This window comes from Dermacentor silvarum, chromosome 3, assembly GCF_013339745.2.
Source record: "Dermacentor silvarum isolate Dsil-2018 chromosome 3, BIME_Dsil_1.4, whole genome shotgun sequence".
Classification (NCBI taxonomy): Eukaryota; Metazoa; Arthropoda; class Arachnida; order Ixodida; family Ixodidae; genus Dermacentor; species Dermacentor silvarum.
The window spans coordinates 229,247,677-229,272,497 of NC_051156.1; the positions used below are offsets into that span (position 1 = coordinate 229,247,677).

General features: G+C 48.2%; 1 protein-coding gene across 1 annotated transcript in view; it reads right to left on the minus strand.

The window, feature by feature from the left end:
* LOC119446842 (pre-mRNA-processing-splicing factor 8) overlaps positions 1–24,821 on the minus strand; it is a 253,265-nt gene that overhangs the window by 102,746 nt on the left and 125,698 nt on the right. Inside the window, exon 18 of the mRNA XM_037711405.2 lies at positions 10,248–10,394. Within this exon, the coding sequence (XP_037567333.1) occupies positions 10,248–10,394 (147 nt within the window). The remainder of the gene's footprint in view (positions 1–10,247; positions 10,395–24,821) is intronic.

The following is a 24,821-nucleotide window of genomic DNA, read 5'->3' on the forward strand; positions in this document are numbered from 1 at the left end:
TAGTGCTCAAGCAACTTATTCGGTATAGTTCCCAGCAAACCTAAACTTAGCAATTTTCTTTTACTTTTGAATAGGTATGACCCACTCACAGAGCAAGATATATTGGAAACGGTGATCTAAAAAAAAGTTGTCGCATGTATTTTTTACCCGATAGCACTCACTTTACAAATCTAGCCCGACAAATTTGCCGTTACCCACGGCAGGAGCAAGGAAACAAAGGGTTACGCTGAGTCGACTAACATGCAGGGGCGAGCTGTGTCATGGTGGAAGTACAGTAAAAGCTCGTTAATTCGAATTTCGTGGGGACGCCCAATCAGTACGAATTAAACCGAAGTTCGAACTAACGAAATTCATTGAAAAAACAGCAGGAATTGAGACCGGGTTGTTGGAAAATCACTCAAAATATTTACTTGCGAAAATAATCCGTGATCACTGTCTGTTTCTCTTGTTTGAATGCGATCGCTATAGCCTTGTTTTCCAACGTGCGAACGTGGCAGAAAGCATCCTCTGCGTCTTCCTCGAAGCTGAAGAATAGACGCGCGACACGCATAGCCTCCATTAGTTCCAAAGCTGAGGGCCGCGTGGGTGCATCATCCTCTTCGTCATCCGCACCTACATCGACGACGGGCGCTTCTCCACCAGTCACCTGCGCGATGATATCATCGTCGGTGATTGTGCCGCAGACCGCTGCACAGCGATCTGCATCGACGTAGTCGTCGAAGGTCACGTCCTCCAGCGCATCCCGCAATCCGGCAGGAATGACCACGGCCTCGCGCTCGTCGGGCTCGCAAGCTGTGCCCTCATTGGTCACACAAAAGCCACTGTGGCAGAAGCAATTGGCAACAGTTGTTGCCGTGACCTGATCCCAGGAACGCACCAACATATGCAAGGCCGTGAGTAGCGTCACATCGTAGCGACACGGCACCGAACGACTTCGTAGCTCTGACGTACACGAGGCCTAGCGACTGAATGTGCGGCACACAAAGGACACTGAGACTACGCAGACACGCCCGGCATGAACCAGTTTGTATGGGTGTTCTGTGCCATCATACGATGCGAAGAGCGATCGAAATGACGACAGTGACGCCGCTGCGCTCGCGCCATCTATCGTTGAGCCTTGAAAGCTTGCGGCGGCAGTATAAAATACCACCACGCAGCGGCGCGCAGTTCGAATTATCGATAGAGGAGCCGATGCGCGCGTGAACTAACGAGTTGGTTAACCCATAGACGCCTATATATTGTGGCCGGACCATGACCATCAGTTCGAATTAACCCGAAAGTTCGAATTAATGAGGTGCGAATTAACGAGCTTTCACTGTAATCCATTTTAATTAAAAGTGATACAAAAGTCAGTATTGCAGCGCAAGACTATGTAATTTTATTTTGCTCACTAATTTTGTCAGCCCTTGTGTGTATCAGATGTTCCAGACCACATTTTGTTGCAATGCCACTAAAGCAGTGCATGCATTGACGTACCACAGTGACCACCTAGTTTCTTGAGAATGGCATCAAACTTCTTTCGTGATATGCTAAACGCGTTCTGAAGCCACAAAATCGGAATATCTGGCAAACGGAGTGGGCGACCGAACACGCAGCATGCGCTGAACAGACGCCATTACAGTGCAGGCACTGTAGCTGAAGGCCAAATCCTGCAGTTCATTGTCAAAAAACGGCTGACAAATCATTATGAGTGCGGCATGAAAGTGGAACAGCAATATCGAGAAACCTACGCCGTACACGCACGTATACACACAGATGACTAGAAGACGATGCCAGGAGCAATCTGCACCGAGCGTGGTGACTACTACTCGACTCGATTTCGCAGGGTAAAGTGTCCTGGTACATTCGTTACATACTGGTCGAAAGAACCTGCAGACTCGCTTTTCAAAAACTCGAGCAGAGCAGGACGGCCGACAGCTTCAAGTTTCCTTCACGTAGCAAGCGTGCACGCAGCGCGGTAGCGGTGCTACCACGTCACACACGAGAGGGCACCACTCAAAGTAATCACCGACTCACGAGGGGCCTGTCGGAACGTCGAACAAGGCTGGACCCCGTCTCTAGCCTATCACATCTACAAAAGTTGCATACGGGATACGGACCCCGCACACCGTTACCTTATATGGTGCCCTGCTCATCAGGGGTTAGCAGGAAACGAGGCAGCAGACGCAGCCGCCCGCGCGCTCTCTCACCGGGCTGTTTTCTCCTCCCCACCCGATCAGGAACCCGATTTTAATCCGGCCTATACCTTTAAAGATATTACATTATACTATCAAGATAGTCATCGCCTTTACCCCCGCCCATGTAAAGGCCTTAGGAAGGAGGATGAGCGGCTCTTTCTCTGCCTTCTAACGAATACTTTCCTGTGCCCGGCAGTTCTAAAGCATTTTGACCCCTCCTTTAGTGGCAACTGCCCACACTGTGGTGCGGTGTCTTCAGACACCTATCACATGGTGTGGGCCTGCCCCTCCAACCCGGCCATCCCCCCCATCCCCAACCCAACCCGGGAAGACTGGGAGGCGACCCTGCTCGGCTGCCACGACTTACAGGCCCAACAAGCCTTAGTTGGGCGCGCCCGGGCGGCGGCTACCGCCACTGGCGTCCGAACTAGGGACCTCCACCCAGTATTTGTAAGGACCAGTCCCTTACGGGCTGGTCCAAGCATACTTCCTGTCCCTCTATAGCGAAATAAATGTTTTCACCACCACCACCACCACTCAAAGATCTCAGGGCGAATAGCCTCAAGATTCGGAGGCGCACACTATCAATATAGAGCGCGTGCAATCCTCCCGTCGCAGAGTCATGCCCACTTTTGAATTAGCTAACAAAACACTCTAGGGCACGGCACTTTCCAAGCGAAGCTTGTATACGCTAGCCTGCACCTGCAATATAATGCCAAAAATGCTATGGCTCATGCCCGCATAGGAGATGCGGTATACGGCTGTAAGCAGATTTGTGAATATGAGCCAGGGACAAAGAAAGAAAGAAAAAAGACAGAAGGAAGGAAAGAAAAACAAAGGAAGAAAGAAAAAGCAGGTGCGGGGAAAGCTGCGCCAGATCACATGATGGGCACGACCAATCAGAGTCGTTGCAGGGAGAGAAAAAGAAGGAAAGGGTAGGCGTACGCTCCACCGGCCTTCCCTCGCCTCAGATGAGTTTCGACGCCCAGATGGGAAGGCCGCGTGTGGTGCGCTCCACCGAGGCGCAGGCTGCGTTTGAGCAACGGTGCCGCGAACTCGCTCGGGAAAGGGCGAGTCGCCGACGTGCCGATTCTAGCGTGAGGGCTTCCGAAGCCAAGGCAAAAGCCCGAGTTGCTGGAGCGCAATGTTGAAGTTGAACGTCAGCAAAGAGCCACCTAAACCAAGTTTAAGGGGGGACCCGGGTCCCTGGGACCGAAAATCGGCCCAAAATTCGAATTTTCAATTTCTGAACTTCCGCACCTATCCCCGAAATCTGGTTACAAAATACCGCATATTTCTTCCATTAACGTGACTTAAAGATGCGAGTCTGCAAGCGCTTCCCTTTAAATTGGGGAGAAATTGCACCCGATTTTCTTCGCGCATAACTCGATAACTACACGCTTTGCCAGCGCCATTTTGGTATCGTTCGAAAGCTCACGTTTCTGCCTTTGTTTATTCGTCCGTCGGCAACACTGCTGGCTTCGCAGTCACGAAAAAAACAACAGCAAAAGAAATGCGCCACGCATGCCACTATTGGCCAGTTTGAACACGTGACTAAGATGGCGAGTGGTGATTGCAGGGTGTCTACCAAATTCCCTTTTCCCAATTCCCTTACTTGTCCAGGTTTTCCTTGACAATTTTAATCGTATTCCCCGACTGTTCTTATGCAGCTGAGGAGAGCATTCATAAATCACCATGCTAGTGATGAAAGTTGTAAGCGGCATTAGAACTGGCTGCTCAACTGCGGTTCGGTGCAGGCATTGGCATTACTGACATAAAAAAAAGCAAGAGTGCAAGCTATGGGTTTTTGCACACGTCATGAATCAAACAAACCACTGCTATTATTACCCACCAATAACCTGCTATCAACCAACAGGCTAGTAAAATTGAAACCTACCATTTGTGTTTGTGAAACATGTCCCTGCATTCATGAAGAGCTTACCAGTGACCTCATTTTATGGGCCGATATCAGTAGCCACGAGCCTGCTTAGCAAGATTCCAGATTAACGGCCGCACCACATCAAAATGTTGAAAATAAAGTGTGGCTCTTACATGAATCTATACAGTATATGCTGCAAAGGAATACCACAATGTTCCACTGTGTCCTGTTTTAAATGGAACAATATTTGGCTCCCATCACATGCAGAAAGTTCCTCCTTCAGACACCTCAACAACATCAAACTAATGTTCGGGCAGTCCATTGATATTTGTAGTATTCTTGTCTGCTTAATGTTCTAAATGGTTTTTTGAATGCAACTGCTAAATGACATCATCACATGACATGACAAGCAAACATGACATCAGGTAGCGAGTTTTCACACTGGCATCAGATGGGTCCCAAAACCTGACTAATACATCCATTTGCTCCTTTTGTGCAATTTTGTTAGGGACTCGTCAAAAGCCACAACCACGTGTGACACACCATCAAGCTTCAACAGCAGCCCGTTTCGGAAGTACAGGGCAACACCGTAACAAACTGTATATCTAACTGCTGAACGAAATGATCTATGCATTGCTTCAGCGTTCAGGCACCAAACAATTTCAGCTTTTGTGACATTTTTTCACCACAAAACTGCTTACAGAAGCTTTCATGACAGCCACAGGCTTTGTGTGCTCGTGCTATGTACCACGAGGGCACGATCAGTAGTAGCAATTACAGAACAGGCAGACTAAGTTGAGTCCAGCACTAAAATATGTGTGAAGGTTCACCTGGCTAGCACTCTGTGATGAGCTCATAGTGAATCAGTGTTTCATGCTTGCAGCTTGGCTGGCGACTGCTGTGTTGCGCATGTTGCTGAGTGAGAAAGTCATGTGGCATACTTTGCATTCAGCCCTACCGGTGTCATCCGGCACTGCCCCGATCCACGACGAGTACTCCGAAGCATTCGGGTTCACCCAATCAAGGTTAAATGAGCCCTTCTTTGTAGGTGTAGGTGGCATCGCGGATCACGTCCTACATACCTTGTTGACAGATGAATGGCAATATGGCGGCCACCCAGCGCCGATTGGATCTGATCAAACCTGGATTCCTGGCTTGGCTATATACTGTTTTTTTTTTTTTAGTGGGCGGTCAAAACTATTTTACAGCTAGGTCTCACATGCATGATGAAAGGAAAGCAGATTTTTTTATTATTCTTTTTTTTCCTGCCCGGAGGAAGGCCCTTGCGCCCGTGAGTGTGATAGCAGTGTTAGTTTGGTCCCTCATTTATTATTTGATACGAATGTATGAACAATGGCCTAACAGGAATGCCTTCAAGCCAAGCTAAGACATGCAAACGCTTTATCAGCATGAGTTGCCTTACGTTACCGTTGCATTTGCTGTATGGTGTTTAGAAACAATAGTTGTGCCTACATACACTTTTGCTCTGCCATTCACTGTGTTTGAAGCCAAGGGAGTAACATTATTAGGTTTGATCCAGGGTTAAGGTTGTTTCTATCAACTTTCGCATAGACTTCCGCATGTCAATTTCCATGACCTGGCCACGTTTGACAAATTCCCTGACAATTCCCCGACTTTTCCAGATGGGTCAAAATTCTCTGACAATTCCAGGTTTTCCAATCCAGGCGCATGATCCCTGGATTGGCTCCGAGGACCACGCGCGATCAAAAGACGAAAACAGCCGCCATTTTGTCCTGGTCTCGCGAGTATGGCGCTATATATGCCTGGAGGTTCGACAAAGTTTTGTTCCATGAATCGTTATGGGCAGAAATGTGCAAGAAGGAAGAAATTACGAAAGCGATTCCGTCGTCGCAGTCGGCACAGGATACCCGGCAGCTCGCCGCTGAGGTCGTGCCACCGCCGAAAGTTGTACCGCCGCCGAACGAGGACGCACCAGCTGTTCTGCTGGATCACGCATCTCCACACGCCAGTTCCACTCGTGTAAGAATTGACGCGGCTGTCGTAACTGAAGAGGAAGTGGATGAGAGAAGAGCACACGAGCAAGCTACGCTCGACAAGATGGTATCTACCCCGGCCACGGAGCAAAAAATTCTCTCGTGCAATACTTGCGGTGGTTCTGCGAAGCTAGTGAGGAGCAATCAAGATTACGGTCTTGCAACAAAACTGACTGGTTTGCAAGATCTGTGGGAGCAGCAGAAAAGGACTTGCGTAGGCTTGTGCGAATACACTGCAGTCCAAATATAACGATACCACATATAACAATATATCGGTTATAACGATGAGTCAAGCTGAGAGTATCAACTTATGCACTAGGACTATGAGAAAAAAAACCATATAACCGCATATCGGATATAACGATTGGAATTGGGCTTCTGGGCAGTGTTTTTCATGCAGAATAATCGTGAAAATTGCGTTCCTCCGTTGCCCTTAACCGAGACAAGGCGAAAAGCTTGCCTATGCGAGTTCGTATCTGCCACCATTACCGCGCAGCGCATCCCGCCCGCGCGCCGATTGCGAAAGCCACGGAGAGCATCGCAAGTTGGTGCAGCGTGCACAAGATGAAGCGAGCTGCTTCGCCCCCGCGTCACCAGCGGTCGCGCGAGGACAGGGCGGAAGAAAGGCGATAAGCAAAGGCAACGCCTCCTGTGGCGAGGTGCGCCTGCGCTCCCTGCCGCGCTCTCTCTCAACGAAAGCAGCGACAGGTGCGCCCCTTGAGACGAAACTGATTTTGCAAGAGGGGGAGAAAGCGATAAGCAAGCAGCGCCTGCGCGGCCTACACTCCCTTTACAATCTCCCTCTCTCAGCGAGCGCGGAAATGCACAGTGGAAGCAGCGGGAGGGGCGCCGACAAAGCGCAAAGCTGCATCTCTCGAGACGAAGCTGCAAATTTTGCAAGACTCGAAGTACAACTCGAAGTACGAGCTCCCGGTTTTCATAATCGACGATTATGAAAACCGGGAGTGCCATGATCATGAAGGCTAGAAGTAGTATCCATGCCGATCAACAGAAAAGGCGGGCTTCGTGCGCCACGACGAAACCACCATGGGCGAAACCAACATGGTGGTGTTCAAACTCTGGGAGCACGTCGCTACTGATGATGAAATAGGTGGTGCTTCGAGCTTCTGAGTGCAAATAGTGCTGCTTGTTTTGTGAAAAAAACTCTGACGGAGCGATCGTTGTCGTGACAGATGGCGGCGTTGTGCGAAGGAGGCGACGACAGCAGCAGCAGTGACGACGAGATTGACAATGGCCCATCTTTGACACCGACCCCGAGGTTCAACCAAAGTGCAACGTCGATCGAGTCGCTCATTGAATTCATGCACGCTAAATTATAGCCGCCAGTGTCTTTTTCCTGCAGTGGAAAAAAGCCTCTCATTTCTCATCTGGGTGTATGGTATCGGGCTGGTATCGAAAGATACCAGCCACCCAGACAAGAAGTGAAGCCGTCCTCGGGCCTTGACACTCCGTTTGTATCTAGCCGCAATCGCTCTCGCTTTAGCACAGAGCTGCGAAAACCCTGACACTTCTTTTGGCATCACTGACAAACAACTGAAGGGTGTGTCCGAAACACTGCACACCATGCCAGGATGACCGCGCTATTGCAGAAGTAAAGTTCCTTCCATTATCTGTAACGACGAAGATCGGCACAGTATCGTGGGCTGGAAGTTCCCACTCCTCGATGACACATGTGATAAATAGCTCCAGGTTTGCTGCAGTGTGAGAGTCATCTCCGTACAAGCCAATGCATGCACATGTTGCATGAAGTCACTGTGCATGACGTGACAAGTTATACAAACGTAGCTGTCATTTGCCCGCGATGTCCAACCATCAGTTGTGATTGAAAGCGATTCCACTCCGCTTGCAAAAATGTCCCCGAGCTTCTTTTTCACCATATCATTGCTTGATGCGTAGAGGTCTGGAATAATGGGTTTCGAGAATGTTGTCCGAGACGGCACGGCATAATCTGGCATAGCAAACTTCATGTCAAGGAAACCCGGTTCTTCGACAATGTTGTAGGGGTGCATACCACGAGCTACGAAGCGAGCTATCATTTTTGTCATCTGTTGGGGTTTTGGGGCGGAGGCTTTCATTTTCGGCTTAAAACTGTTCTCGTGCGTCCCGCTTCTCTTGGTAGCCCTTGTGCAAGTCCGGGTGTCTCTTTAAATGCGTTGCTAGGGTTGTTGTACTTGTCAGGGTCTTCAGGACTGCCTTGCATTTAAGACATCGAGCTTCTGTTCCCGGTGGAATCTTTGCAAAAAAGTTCTAAATCGGATTGCTGGCCGCATGCAAGTCCCCCATGGTGCTTTCTGGAGTGGTCCAAGGCGACTGGGATTGATCAAATGCCGCCGCGGCAGAGACAGAGTCGCCCACTAAACGCAATGGCCACACCACCACGCCGACGAGATGCGTTTTTGTACGCTTTTGTCCCGAGTATAGTTGTTTTCCTGGCTTGGTTTGGATTGGGAAAAGTATTACTGAATCCAAAACCGAAACTTCGGAAAACGCCTTATCGCTGCCGCGTGTGGCTATTCGTTCGAGCCGAATACTTCGAAATTTCCAAATAACAAAATTCGAATCAAAGCGAATATCGAATAGCGCATTATTCGTTCAACTATTCGAACATATCGAATATTCGCACAAGCCTAGACTTGCGGCGCAGCCTCATCTCTACTAAGAGGCATGCAGCTTTGGGTGCACTGTAAAAAGGCGTGAAACGAAAGCACAAAGACACGATGCATCCAGACTATTCACCAGGTGCCTACTGATCACTGATCACTTCTAGTGCAGCTTTTTCAAACTTTTTTCACTAAATTAGTTCTGACATGTTTTTTGTTGCTGTCTCAAAACAACAATTTTGATGACGATGCCATATTGGAGGTGCAATATCTCAGCTTCTACTTGTGCTATCACTGTAATTCTTTTTTTTTTTTCCAGAAAGGTAAAGCTGTGTAGAGTGCAACATTATCAAATAACTTTGCATTTGTTAAAAAATTTCTGAAAAATTTCCGTTTTTAGTGGTTAGACTGATTTCTGTCTATGAAATTTGCAATGTTCGCATTTGACATAAAATTGGGTTAGAACACCGTTTTTGCTAATTTGCACTCTTTGTTAGTTCGACATCATTTTCATATGTCAATTTTTATTATGCCATATATAGTTTAGTAAATAGCTCACATCCAAGCAAATTACGCAAGCAAGGTGAATTACCTCGATTTCTAGAAAGTTATTTACTCTGCAAGAAAACTGAATGTATATTTAAAATAAGCACATTGAGATACATAAACTCTGCAAGTTTCATCAAAATCGATCAAAAATTAAAAAAAAAAAAGTTTTGAACCACAGGGTCCCCCAAATGAAGCAGAACGCCTGCAACAGCGTCTTGCGACAAGCGTCACTCACCCCCATTCCTTTACAAAGGAAGGGGTCTGTCAAAGGAAGGGGTCCGAATTTTTTTTTTTTTTTTTTTCGGTGAGCACTATCCTCATAATAACTTTGCAGGAGAGATCCGTTTTTTTTTTCTTTCTTTTTTTTTAAGTTTCGGTTGCTATTTTGAACGTGGTGCGGCGTCTCGGAGATGTCGCATTTTTGTGTGTGTTTGTTCACCACCGCCATCGGCTCCACCTCCTGTGCCTTCATGAGAACCAAGTGGTGCGAAGAAACGGGGCCCGTTTTGGCGATCTCCGTTAGCGGAGATTGCCAACACGGTGATGCTCTTGTCGCCTGTATAATACACAGAGACGTCGTCAGTCTTGCGAAACCGAAGCAACTCTGATTGTCTTGCACAAATCTGATTGCCTCAAGGCGTAGTATGAGGCATTTCATTATCAGATTTTTTTATGCCACTCTCAGCCTTATAACTTTTGGAGGGGGGGGTGAACGAGTTTTTTGAACTGTTCATTTTTTCGCAGTACTTTTTGGTCCCTGCGAGGTCCAGAAAATTGCTCGGCAACTGTATAGGGTGTCCAGGTTCCCCTTGTTTAATTTTTTTTAATATATACTACAAACCACTGCACACATCTTCAGCTAATTAAATTACACTCTTGCTCACAATGCTGATGCAAATCTCACTGAACTAGGAACTAGGCATGACTTTTTAAACCAGTGATGTAAACCTCGAGCCAACCACAGCCTAGAGCTCAACAAAAACAGCATATTGTGGCTTTCACTCACAGGTTAACATCATGCTTCATGAGACGCATACGGGCATCTCTGGGCCAACACTTCTTGTTGTTGTACCCAACAATGTTCTCATTGTTTGGGTCAGGGTGCTCCGTCAGGTAGCGCTGGATCAGGTCTCTTGCTTCTTCGGCAGTGAACCTGTAATGAACAAAGATTTTAAGTACTAGAGCCCTACCAAAGCCTCTGGATGTGCCAAGTTGAAGTGTCATGACTGTAGCAAGGTGCAGGAGACACTGAATCATCATACCGTGCGAGTCAACAGCGCACTGAACAGGACAAAGCAAAGAGAACACAAGGAAACAACACTCCTTGTTCACTCTGCTTTGTCCTGTTCAGTGCGCTGCTTCACCCTCACGGTATGATGATTAGTTACCAACATGCCCAACTTTCCTCATTACTGACACACAAAATATTTGATGAAGCTCCATCTTGACTAAGAAGTAGGTGGAGCAGGCTGAACCACTCACCAGCAATGCCTTAAACTCTCTCTCTACTCCTCTATCCAGAATGAATGCTACGTGTATACAATGTTTTCTCAACAATTCCCTAATAGGCATGTGTTCTGAAATTTCTCAGACAGTAAAGCTAACAGGAATTTAAAAAGAAAGATGCGAGACAAAAAGAAGCAAACTCTGGCAGCTCTTGCCTAACAACTTTCAGACATGCTTTGGAAGAAGCAACAGGAAGACCAGACACTCTTTACAATGATTCTTGGGACTAGAATCAAAAATATTAGGGCAGCTTCACACTAGTGGTGCGAAGGCTGGGCAAACATACAAGCTGGCGATTCCACCTAGCTTTATCTCGGTTCGGCCAAGTTTTGCGAGGTTATGCTTCGAGACTCGGCCACGTGTTGCGGAAGATCACCCCGAAATCATTGACAGCCCAAGGAGCAATGAGCACTCGATCATTAAAGTACCTGGACACTTCTGGACGCCCAAACATTTTTGCCCAGTCTTGCGGGCTCGTAACTCCGGATCTTCTGCGAATCACCGACGTTTTACCGCCGCCGCCTATGGCAGCACGATACTCGCGATCGGACCGATGTTATTTCGGCAATACACCTGACGGCAAAAGCCTAGGTTTAACAGCTTCGCTGTTAAAATCATCCAAAATCATCTGCCAATTTTGAGATGACACGCCAAACAAAACTTTGATGCTCCTCGTGGTCACACATGTGATGCCAATGTCGAGGACATGATTGTCAAGTTCATCATAAATGGGCTGCATCCTTTGTCTACAGTCGAAGAGCCGGGTTTAGTTACTCTTGTTACAGGTGTGCTGCATCTGCATTCTACATTATACATTTATGCCAGACCGTTCCAGAGCTGCACTGACTTGCTGATATGTTAAGGTTTACGCCCAGGGTACACTGTGATGTCACAGCAAACATTATGCCGAAGAATTTATTTATTCCAAATACCCTCAAACGCAAATGCATGGTAGAGGGGAGTGGGTAACAAAGGAATAGCAAGTTATACAACGTTATACAAAAGAAACGGTAATGCAGAAACCAATAAGGCAGAGTATGACAAGAAATAAGTTCAAATAACGATATAACAAACACTGCGGGATACTGTGGAGTCTCTCACATGCTCTTGAGACAAAGGAACGACAACACAGTAGTGCAAATAATCCAAAGGGCATTTATTGCACCTTTCATACACTAATGCATGCTAGCCGAATTACCACGCATAGAACATTCACATGGGCGCGCAACAAATCAAGGAAGTCCGACTCGCAGCGAGCGGATGGCGAGTGAATATGTTTGCCCCATGCTATGACACCATCGCTAGTCATTCACGTGTACGGTCACGCGAACGGTGGCATGTTCGAACAATCCGTGTTCGTCCCTACCGGTGCCCTGTTCCTAGCCACACGAGACGGTCTCGCGAAGCGTGGATCGGCGCACACGTGGGACGTCCGCATCGCTTACCGACCCCAACCCAAGAGGAATAGCCTTCTGCCTTTTTTGCCCGCGTAACCGCCCCGCCGTCAGGTGGCGTTAGCAGCGCAACACTAGCGCCATCTCTCATAATACGCTGCAACTCCGCCGCCGTAAAGCTACGCAGCGAAGCCGGATTAAAAGAGATGGGAGCCATGAGGGGAAAACAACATCAGGGGACACGTGAGAGTCGCGCATCCCCGCAATACAAACCAAACAACTCGCTATATGACACAGTTGCAATGCAAAAATGCAAATAAAGATTGTCTGAACAAGGCATGATCCGTGATGGAAACAAGATTGGCGGGAAGGTAGTTCCAAGTCACGTGAGGTGTTTGGTATGAAAGAGTGTAGAAATGTGTGTGTGCGCGAAGATGTACACCCAAGTTTACTAATGTGGTCAACCTGCGATGAAAGGTACGAAGGTGCAAGGATGCGCTCAGCGCACAGATGGTGATGATGGTAAACTTCGTGAAATAAGCATAAGCAGAAAACTTTTCAACGTAGCGATAAGTCAGACTGATAAACTGGCTTTCATTGCTGTTAGACTGGGGATTGATGAGGAATGAACAAAGATGATAAGCGCGCAGCTTAGCAACCACTGCTTACATCTGGTCCATGCCACACCGTAGCTTCATGGGCGTGACCGTTCAATGGTTGAGTGTATTCCAGTTTTCAATAAAGAAGTGCTTTGCCAGACCGCCATGAAATTAGCAATAATTTTATCGTATTGTTTAGATTGATGCTGACTTGCTTTCTCGGAAGTCCCTCACACTGGCTTGCAGGAGATTCCCAGGAAGTCGCATGTACGAGAGAGTGGCCGACATTTTAGAGAAAATTAGGGAAAGATATGACATATCCCTGGAAAAAATAGCGACTGTGGTCACTGACAATGCGAACAACTTCGCTAAGGCATTCAAGGAATTTGGCATCCACCTAGTAAACAGCAATGAAGGTAAGGATCATATATGCTTAGCCATGGCATTGGTAGAAGTTAGCATAGTATATCTGCTGCAACATGCCTCACATTGTTCCTTGATGCGGTTAAAAAATTTAATAATTTCAGGACACATTCTGAACCTGTAGATTTGATTTGTTGTAGAGACGATGTAAAAAGCCTCCTTTTCTTTATTTCACTCTTTCTAGACGCCGATGACAATACAGTTGAATCCCCCTACAATGAATGCCGCTACAACGAAATTTCCGCCACAACAAAGATTTTCCAATTCCTCGTCAGCTGCCCATAGAAAGTATTACAAAAAGTCCTCATAACTAAGGCGTTTTATTCAGTATATGCGCTTCAACAAAGTTCTCGAGAACGAAACAGACTGAACTCAAATTGGAACTGCCGAGTAGTCAAATTAGAAGGCCCTTTCAAAGCTGTTACGATCGTATGTCCACTGAATGAGGTTATCGCGAACAAAACCAAATTCTTCTTTCTGGGGTTTTATGTGCCAAAACCAGTTCCGATTAAAAGGCATGCTGTACTGAAGGGCTCCGGATTAATTTTGACCACCTGGGGTTCTTTAACGTGCCCTACAACGCAAGCACACGGGCATTTTTGGACCGAAACCAAATTCAAAGTACCGATTTGAGCACCTGCAATCCATAGCTACGTGTGGTCACCACGCGCCTGCGCGAGACTCCACGAGGCCACAATTGCTGCCGTTTTCTCTGTGGTGTGTATCCGGTCGAGATCGAAATGGCTACGCCAATGAAGAAGTGTAAACGTAAATTACTCTCTCTTGATGAGAAGGCCCATATGATCGCCGAGGCAGAAACGGAAGGAAAATTCGCAGCATCGATTGGGATAGCAAATTAGTAGACAGCTATACGAAGTAAGAAGGGTAGTTTTATCGGCCGCATAAAGCTGTAAACATTCACTTACTAATTAAATTACCAAGCAGAACGCTGCAGTCTAGAGGCGCGGCAGCAGCAGCGAGCGAATTGACTTTCGTGCCGTCTCTCGCTTCAATGCGAACTAAACATCGAAAGCACAGCTCAGACGAAGCTACTAGCACTGAGCACACTTTGTCCTTTAAAGATAATATCGCTTTCAAGATACGGCGCCCGTAGTAGCCGCTGAAGTAGAACCCCTCACCCTCACCTTCCCGCCTCCCACGGGCCTCACCTCGCAAAAGAGTATTTCCGCCCCGCTACGGTGGCTAGATGGGTAGGTGTACCGACTGAGCTTAGTTCACCACTTCTCCGCATCATGACGCAGAAGTGGCGCTGCGGACAGTATAAGGGTTCAGCCGCGCACATCGCCGGCTGCGCTGTGTAAACGAGCAGCGTGTTTGATAGTATCGCTGCCTCTGCTCTAGCTTTCAAGTACGCGTTTTGAGCAGCGTAGGCATAGCCAGAATGGAGAATTTGTTATTGTCGTCTAGTCAGAAAGCACGATATCCTGAAGTCAATTTTCTAGCTTGGCGATTCGTCACATTTATTGGTATAAACGCGGCGCTCCAGCCTCTCCCTATTCCAATACCCTCTCCCCAACGGTCCAGCCTACTGGCATCAAAGACGTAGATGCATTTTTTTCATGCATAAAACAATACTGTAATGGTTTTACACAGTATATGGAAACGTGTTTATGCGATACTTAGCGAGTTATAATGTTTTATTTTGAGAAATCCAGCTGTTGTGTTTTATTGCTGCCTCAATTACGGTATTTAAATTGTTACGAGACGAATTGTGTTGCTAGGTGCAAATGGTTCACTGTTTTGTTGCAATAAAATAAAGCAATACACGTCTTGGACTAGGTTCATGAATATATCTAAAATACAAGAAAAACTTTCGTAACTTGAGTCAGCAGATGCACCAACATAAATAGCCTAGCGCCAGCAAGGTGGCAGCGTTGGTCCACCACATCATAACATTATTCACAGCACACGCCTCAGCTTCAGGTGCTTCCTCTTCTCCCCGTTGCTATCGCGCGCCACGTTCTTGCCCTTGACAAGAATGTAAAGGCGAGAAATTGAATAGAACTGCACAACATAGTTTGCGAGCTCTTTCTTGTGCCGCTCACAGCCGCTCAAATTCGAAGGATTCACCTGCAGAAAGAATGCAAAGTCGGCGATCCTTCGTAACTCATTTAAACTGAAGCACAGCGTGAAGGCATCTTCTAGCGATGCTACCAGTTTCTTTGGTGCTTCAGAAGGGGGCAACAGCCCTGACCTACTCATGTGCAGCTTACGTGACGACTTGGGAGGAGGAGCTGATTCTGTTGAATTCGGTAATATCCCTGAGCAATCGGAGCACTTGGTTCTTTGCAGGAACTCCCTTGCTACATAGCCTGCTATATAGAATATAAGCCTAGAGTCACTTTTCCCCATAGCAGCGCAGCAGAGCACAATGTCGCAGGCACTGAGCACCTCATGTGCGGCTTGCAAATTTACAACGTCGAGGAGCTCATCGACGTACGTTTTTGGTGTACCGCTTGCTTATTAACCTCGCCGATATTGAGCAAGCTAGTGAGGAGCCCGGGGCGAACGTTTCCGCTGTCAGGAGACTTTGCCAGATTCGTAAATTTCAGTACTCTTTCTCCTGGATTTAGAGCCCGACTTGCAGTTCGGAGCGAAGCAGTACCGTATTTATTCGTATCTAGGCTGATAGTTTTTTTTTTTTTTTTTCAAATAATCATATACGAAACTCTAGGATCGGCTTAGATTCGAGGATTTTAAAAAACACGCCAGTTTTTAACTGAAACTGATAAATATGGTGCATAGTTAGCGCCATCTAGAAAACTCAGTATCACAGCCGCTGCTATAGTCGGATACAACTTTAGAAGACAGCGGCATTTGCCCCTCAAAGGCGGAGGCACACGAGCCGGCACCAATAGGCGCGCACTTCAGGTGACGTCATGAGCCGGACGGCCGGTGTCCCCGCCGACGGAGAACATGCCTAACATGGCCGCCCTCGCTTCGAACTGGGCCGAGTCGCGTCAGCTCGGTGCGTCTCCCTTCGTCAGAGTGAATTCGAATTGTTTGTGGTGGTCTGTCATGCCGGAAATATTATTGTGAGCTTACGATGCACAATTTGTGCCGCGTGCATTTGTTCTGAGCCGTGAGCCGGCGAAGAAAGATTGCAGCGAACATTGGTGGAGCTTACGATGCACAATTTGTGCCGCGTGCATTTGTTCTGAGCCGTGAGCCGGCGAAGAAAGATTGCAGCGAACATCGGTGGCGCTGCGCTGCGCTTCGTGTGGAAACAAGGTCCCGCGGCGGCATACCGCTGCAAACGAACATCGTACGTGTTTGTTCCGTGGTGTTTTGTTTTGCTCCTAAGTGAAGTTACGACGAGGAGAGTTCGCCAAAGTCTGGTACCTACTGTGAGCGGCGGGTGTGTTTGTGTACTGTGCCCCTGCGTTTCTCGTCGGACGTGGTGAAGTGATGGAGCAAAACCATTATCAGGATAAATGAGAAAAGCGTGCGTGGATGAAACCAACCTGCGAGTTTCTCAACAGAAAAGATTTGTGAAAGCAACCTCCAACGCAAAGATTTGTTGCTGCCAGCTCAGCGTGCAAACGACCGATCGTTGGCAGCAGTGTGATAAGATAGCCGAGCGTCTAGCGGCGTCGTTCGAGTGTTGTGTAGCACCGTCGATCGATTGCTTTCCACCAATGCTAACAATCAGTGACTAACACGCGCTGCTTGAGCGAATGTCATTGGATTGTTAACGGTCAGGCGTTTGGAAGCAGTGTTTGTTTCCTTAATGTCAGCCTGAATGCTAATTTAAAATTATGACTGATACACTGGTGCCGTTGCAAGGGAGCTTGGCATGAATTTGCGTCGCTGTGTGGCTTAGAACTCTTCGCTCACTGCACGCGCCAGCTGTAGAAAGCCTGCTGTGACACAATCGCGCATAAGCTGTGCTGTCAGCGCTCGACTTGCTTTCCCACAACACAGCTTTGCGCTTTGTCGTGATATGTCGCTACTAAAAAATTCCTATGACAGTGAAGGCAACAGAGCCAATATGTACATTAAAAAAAAGTACGAGAAAGTAGGCACAGCTGCTTGTGAACTGACTCCTAATAGTTCTACTCGCGCCTGCGTTAAATGTGTGTGCATGTTTTCTTGTGTGTTTGTGTATATTTGTTATTTTGCCCTTTTTTGTATTTTATATCTCAGTTTTCGCGCTCACGTTTGTGTTCATGTGTGTGAATATGTGAGTTCTTCCATGCGTGTATGTATTTGTTCCTATTTCTATTCTTTTATTTTTGCATTTGTTCTTGTAAGCATGCTGCAGCCACGACTTTCAACTATTCCATTAACTCGTCTCATTCAAAGCACCAAGTCCTGTGAATAGCAGGGCTGGTCTCTTCGATGTCATTAAAGCTATTCTCTCTTGTCTACCTTGCCTCCTCAGTCTGCCACCTTGCTTTGTTTTCTCCTACTATTCTGACCTTGCTTCTTGTGCTGTTGCTGCAACATGATTAATCAACTTGCACCAAAGAAAGTTCTATCAGCTGTGACAACAGAAACATTGACAGATACAAAATGTTAAAAGCATCACATGGCTTGCACAGTTACTTGTCTCTTTCCCCTGTTAATGTGTTTATGCATCAGTGCATACGGTAGCTTACCAGAAGTGCACATGAAAAGGTGCCATATTGTGAAACAGCACCTTGCTATGTTGTTGCATTGTCTTAATAAACAGATGGTTTTGCTGCCCGTCACATGTAGTGGTACACATATATAACATTGTGCAGTGGGGTATCATTTCCTGTCATGCCGCTTTCATCATTACAAATGCAGTTTTCTAGTGAATGGAGTCCAGCAAAGCAGTGCTGTGAGAGCTTTTGCAACTTTCACCATTTATTACTTCCCCAATATCACTGTCTGAATCTGTCTGTCACTTTGCCTACGGCTTGTAATGAACAAAGTGACTCACTAAAACACGTTCAACTTTACTGAGCATTTTTCCGGTACGTAAATATGCCAAAAAAATTGCTAGCAAAGTTAATCACGTTAATAATTGTGCTTGCATTCGCATTACTTGCTCGAGTCAGATTAATAAACTGAAAATTGGCTATGACAACATTTCAATTTTCAGTGCAGACTGCTAACTGAGCCATAAAGCGTGCTCCGACTAATTTCACTATGGGGCGCGTCAAACTCGACAGTGGCTGCCTGAATGAGCAGTTTGGGCCTCACTAAGCTAATGATGTTTTATATTTGTTCTCTTAATCGCATTACTTGTGTGAGCCAGATAACAAAATAAACAATGCAACCGCATGAATGTGCTTTGGCATTCAAGGTGCTGACAGTGGCTGTCAGTTTCGTATTGTCTGCTGCTATTTCACCACCACTCGCTATGACATACTGCGATTTCCAGTGCAGACTGCTAACATAACCATAAAGCGTGCTCTGACTAATGCTATTTCACTATGGGGCGCGTCAAACTCGACGGTGGCTGCCTGAATGAGCAGTGTGGGCCTCCCTAAGCTAATGATGTTTTATTTTAGTTTTCTTAATCGCATTACTTGTGTGAGCCAGACAACAAAATAAACAATGCAACCACATGAATGTGCTTTGCATTTAAGCTGCTGACAGTGGCTCTCAGTTTGGTGTTGTCTGCTGCTATTTCACCACCACTCGCTATGACATGACTGTGATTTACAGTGCAGACTGCTAACAGAACCATCAAGCGTGCTCTGACTGCTGCTATTTCACTATGGGGCGCGTCAAACTCGACGGTGGCTGCCTGAATGAGCATTTTGGGCCTCACTAAGCTAATGATGTCTTATATTTGTTATCTTAATCGCTTTACTTGTGTGAGCCAGATAACAAAATAAACAATGCAACCACATGAATGGCTGCCCGAATGAGCATTTTGAGCCCGCCAACGATAATCAGGGTTAACAATAGTGTTTCAATTCAGATATGCCAGCATTTAAATGTGTTTCTATGCCACTTCTTAAATCGAGCACAATGTGTGCAAGACGTTGCTTATCAGAATTGAGCTTCTATTATAAGGAATATGCCATAAATGGAACTGCTTATTTATTTGAGAGGTCACGGAATGGATGGTTGGCTGTTGCGAACCCACTGGCAAAATTTTGGTAGCCCTAATAAGGGCTGTTCTTTTGTTAATAAGAAGCGTTTATGCTTCGTCGAGTGGCTCAATGCCAGACAGCTCACAGTCGGAGTCGCTTTCTTCAGTGTCACCTTCACCCAGCTGGATGATGATGGGTTGAATGTGCTCACTCCCAGACGTGTCAAGTCTGAACTTTGCCTCCAAGTCCATCACATGCTGAATGCTCTTCCTCCAGTCTTCCGCCGTTACCTGCTTGATTTTCTCCCTCAAGATGACGTGGACCGTGGACAGCTTGAAGTCTCTGTTGTCCGCAGCGTTGCCATTTTTGACCTTGGCCCACACAAGCTCAATGGGATTAAATTCGCAGTGGTACGGCGGGAGCCTGAGCACAATGCAATCGGCCCTTACAGCTGTGTTGTCTACGATGTAGCTCAGAAAGCGTGACTTTACAGATGCCACCAGCTCAAGCAGCTGCTTCTTTATCATCCTTTCACCGTAGGTGATGTTCTTGCTTGTGAGCCACTCCTGTATCTTTTCCTTCTTCCAGGCCGTCGTCGGCAATTTCTCTTCTCGCCGGCTATGGTAAGGTGCATTGTCTAAAACAATGTCGCTACCAGCTGGCAACTTCTGCAGAACGTCCTTGAACCAGCCCTCAAAGCGATTGCCGTCCATTTCCTCGTGGTAGTCGTCTGTCTTTTGGCCTCGGAATATATCCAAGCAGCCGTCGACGAAACCATCCTCGCTGCCGATGTGCGTCACGATCAGGCGCTGACCTTTCCCAGAAGGCTGTTTTAGACCCGTCGTCAGGCCATTTGCTCGAGCGAACAGGCGTCCGCGCTTCTACCATGGTGTCTGTCCCCACGATCGACCGAGTGTGTCCCGCCGTCACCCATGTCTCGTCCAGGTAGAAGATCTTTCGGCCTTCCGCCCGGTAGCGCTCCACGTCACGGAGGTAGCGATTCCGCCAATCGGTGATGTCATCCCGGTCGATAAGCAGCGAGTTGCGGCTTCTCTTTTCGTGCTTGAAGCCGATCTCGGCAAGCAGGCGAGGCACAGTACACCGCCTTAGTGATGGTAGTTCCATACGCTCCGAGAACTCGGTAGTTACCTTCTCGACCGTCGGTATCTCGTTGCGGCGAAAGAAATCGTGCACACATGATCTCGGCGCGCACAACGTGAAGCTGTCAAACTTCGCGCTGCGTCTCCTCTTCTCCGCATTGCGTGGGCGCATTCGCGAGCGCGTCGTCAGTTTGCCACCCGAAAAATGCGAAGCTTTAACTTCCTGCCTCACCCTGAACACAGTCCTTTCGCTTACACCAAGCATGTCGGCGACAAACTTGCTCGTGTCCTCCACGCTGCGTTCAGGCTGCCTGTTACGCCAAAACGTGTAGCAGTGGAAGATCATGTTGCGTGAATCGCTGTTCAGGATGTGGCCGCTCTTGTTCTTGCCGAGTCTCCTTGGTGGTGTGGTCATCGAGGCGACACAAGGCTCGTTCAGCAACAAAGAATCGCGTTCCGATGTCACCTCGCTGGGCTCCATGGCGGAAAACTGGCACGGAATGCCGCGCGCGCTCGTTCGCGAACTCACGAGATCACAGGTTCGCAACCGCGAAAAAAAAAAAGAAAAAAATATTAATTAAAAATAAGCCCAACACATTAAAAAAATAAGGTTGTGCAAACACACAAAAAGTATATATGAATCTTATGCTATTAAGCCAGCGACTGCTACGCCCGGTTGCGTCGATCTTGCTCTGTAGCAGACGACGCACAGCGTTGTAGAAGGCACGGAGTTATTTTTCTCTCGCGATCCGGCATGTGCGGTAGCATTTCCATCATGATAGTTTTACCAAACCACTCGTCAAGATACACAAATCTTATTTATACTGACAAATACGCGTTTTAGAAGCAGTCACAATTTTTTGAGTGGGACTATTTCTTTAGTCGCGGAGGAATTGGCTGCTGCGCTTCGGTCAACTGGGCGGGGCCTCCTCCTGTCTTCTAAAGTTGTACCCGACTATAGATGCGCCAGTAGCCAACTGAAGTACACGAGGGACGTTGCCATTTTGACCTGCATCGTATCGGTAGTATCGGTATGGTGTCGCATCGGCGTGCGGTGTGGCGTTATCGTAATGGCACCAAACAGGCGATGCCACTATAGTGCCGCTTTCTATTGAATACCGTATTTACTCGAATCTAACGCGCACATTTAACACGACCTTAAATCTGCGTTACCATATAGCCGTCGGCATTTCAAAATGGCCGCCTCGCACCCGCGTCAAGCCTAGCTGCTACTCTGGCCAAGCTACCGTAGCATGCCATAGCTTCCTCCTTGTGCTGCAGTACACGTGCTTAGGCAATAGTCTACCGTCTGTCTTCACGTTCTCTGCGTCTGCTTTATCAGCATGAAGTACCGAGTTCATCATGATGCCGCATTGAAAAGGAAAGTGATCATGTGTGCGGAGACTGACTTAAATCGGGCCGCATCACGGACGTTCTGAGAATCCGAATCTTGCAAGCGGGACTAGCGCAAACAGGACAGGATTTTCGCCAGCAAAGCAATGTGGAACGGTTTCAGTGGACCGAAGCAGGACGTGATCTGCAACGATCCACTTCGGCGCTACGATCGCCTTGGCCCTATTTTGAAAGCAATCTGCGAAGGGGAAAGTCTGCCGCGCGCCGTGTTTTCGCCGCTGTGGGGTCTCACTCGGGCTCTTGGGATGTGGGGATGCGCGACTCTCACGCGTCTCCTGTGGTCCGGCTTCACCGCGTGGCTAAGTGCTGGCGGTGGTCATAGTGGTTGCGGTGCGTTGCGAGAGATGCTAACGCCACCGCGATGCTAACGCCACCGAACAGCGGGGTGACTTGGGAGAGAAAGCATGTATGGGTGTTCTGTGGAGAAAGGTCGAGGGCGCTTCCTCTTTGGGTTGGGATCGGTGAGCGACGCGGACGTCCCGCGCGTGCGCCGATCCACGCTTCGCGAGACGTCTCGCGTGGCACACATACTCCGGCGAAACATGTCACACGGTCTATCAACGCGCGCGTCGCGCACAAAGGTTAGTACATGCAACAGTGGCCGCACCGAGGAAATGTCCACACGTTATCCACAACAAGCGAGCCGACATTGTCTCTGGGGTTCACCGCTGGCGTCCGTTGGTCACAGCACCACGTCTGCAGATTCGATGGCACGACTCCAGCCTAGGACTCTGGAAACGGCGACGCAGAAGTCGCGCCCTGCCGGCAAGAGCCGCTGTAGCCGTTGGCGACTGCCAGCTCTTTTCCCAGCCGCCGAGGGTAGCGAGCCGGACACAGGCGGCCGCTGAAATCGCTGCGGCTACAGGCATCTGCATCGCCTGGGGTAGCTCGAATGTAGTCTGGGGCAGCAGCGCAGACGATGTGCAGGTGACAGCAAACCAGGGGTGACTCCACTCACGCTGCGTACGCTCAACGCACTCGACAAACACTAAAGTAGTGCAAGGAAAAGGAATTCGGCATACACATCGCCCACGTGGTACTATGTTCAATTCGGCTAGCAAAATTTCGGGCGGCATTTCAGATGCTAAGTTCACGTGAACAAAGCTCGCTTTCTTGAATCGAACAAGTAATTTCAATTCGTGCGAGGCTAACTAAAATGAGGGAAGCAAAGTGCGACACCTCAACACGACGGTCCACCAGGTTGTGTCTCTCCGTGTGCAACAGGCGGCTTCGTAAAGCCTTAGGCCTAATGCGTCACTACCCTGACAACAACCGGCATCCAAAAAAAAAAAAAACATCACCCAAATTGCGCACAACAGGCAGCCGCGAGGAGACGTTAGCTCTGTGAGGTGGTCCTACCCCGCTCGGTGCACACAGCATCCGAGTTGTCGGAGCCCACCGTCCCAGACGGTGTCGGAGCACCTGGTGCCAGGCCACAATACCAGTCAGCCCGTAGCGGCACCCGTGGCCCGTGGCCACCCAGCTCCCTGAGCCGCGACTTCCGAAGTCAAAGAGATAGAAGAAGCTATTTACATAAGAAATTCAGACCACCCACGAGGCTTCCGAACTCACTCGCTTCAGGCTTGCCAATGCTCCGCGGGCGCTAGGCCTCGCTCTCCTAGGATGCAGACCACGTGGCTCTCGTACCGACGAGTGTACTTCAACACAACACTCGCGAAAAGGCTTAGCATGTTGAAAAGTTCAAACACGCTACAGCAACCGTCGCCTCGCTCGAGAAAGCACGCCGCCGACACTAACGATCAAAATCCACGCTAGGACTACGCTTCGGTTGAAACAAAGGTTGTCTCGAACCGAGCAAAACTGTCAAAATTATCGTCCGATGCCCCAAGAGGTCCACGTTGGGCAGCCAGATGTGGGGTCTCACTAGGGCTCTTGGGACAAAGGAAGGACAACACAATAGTGCAGACAATCAAAAGGGCATTTATTGTTCCTTTCATACACCAATGCACACTAGCCGAATTACAACCAATAGAACATTCACATGGGCGCGCGACAAATCAAGGAAGTCCGACTCACCGCGACCCGACAGCGAGCGAATAAATTCGCCCCATGCTGTGACACCATCGCCTAGTCGTTCACGTGTGCGGTCACGCGAACGGTGGCGAACGATCCGCGTTCGTCCATACCGGAGTCCTGCTCTAAGCCTCGCGAGACGGTCCCGCGAAGCGGGCGCGCGCATGCGCAAAGCGTTCGTGCGTGTTGGTCGCCGATCACAAGCCAAAGAGAAAGCACTTTCGACCTTTTCCTCCCAACGCACCCCGCCGTTCGGTGGCGTTAGCATCGCGACACTCGCGCCATTTCTCGCAACTGCACCACAATCACTATGACCGCCTCCGGCGCTTAGCCACACAGAGCTGGACTACAGGAGACCCGAGCTATACGGAGAAAACATCTGGGGACGCGCGAGACTCGCGCATCCACACATGGCTTATAGGTTGCTTTGAAGCGAGAGGCAAGAGAGCACGAACGTCAATTCGCTCGCCGCACTTCGTCTCCAGCTTTTTGACAGCTCGTTTCCGCGGTCAATGAGCGAGATGTGTTCATGTTTGCTTGCGCGCGCGACACTGTGCTTGTTAATTTATTTAGCAAGCAAATGTTTGCAATTTTATACAGCCGATAAAACTGCTATCCTCACTTCGTACAGCGGTCTACTAATTTGCTATCACATTTGATGCATCGCCTTTCGGGTGAAACTGCGACTGTTTTTATTCATCGCAACTTCAGTGTATCGGGAGGAAATCTGTTTTTCCAAATGACAGAACGTTGTATTTCTGTTTGAAAGCATGAGGTGCGCAGTACTGTAAAGGACTTTTTTTTTTTTCCTCACGAAAAACGGGTGAGCATTACAATTGAGGGTGCATGAGAATCGAGTAAATAGAGTAGTTGTGCTAGCCGTAGAGGTACCATCAAACGTTCAAGCCGGGCAGAACTTCGGCATCGATAAGAAAAACGTCTGTCGTTGGAGGGGGCCACGGGAGATGCTTTCTGCGTGCGCCGCAACGAGGATGGCATTTACCCAGGAACATTGATCGTGCGCTCCTTCAAAAAGTGCAGCATCTCTAATGTGCTTGATGGTACTGAATATAGTG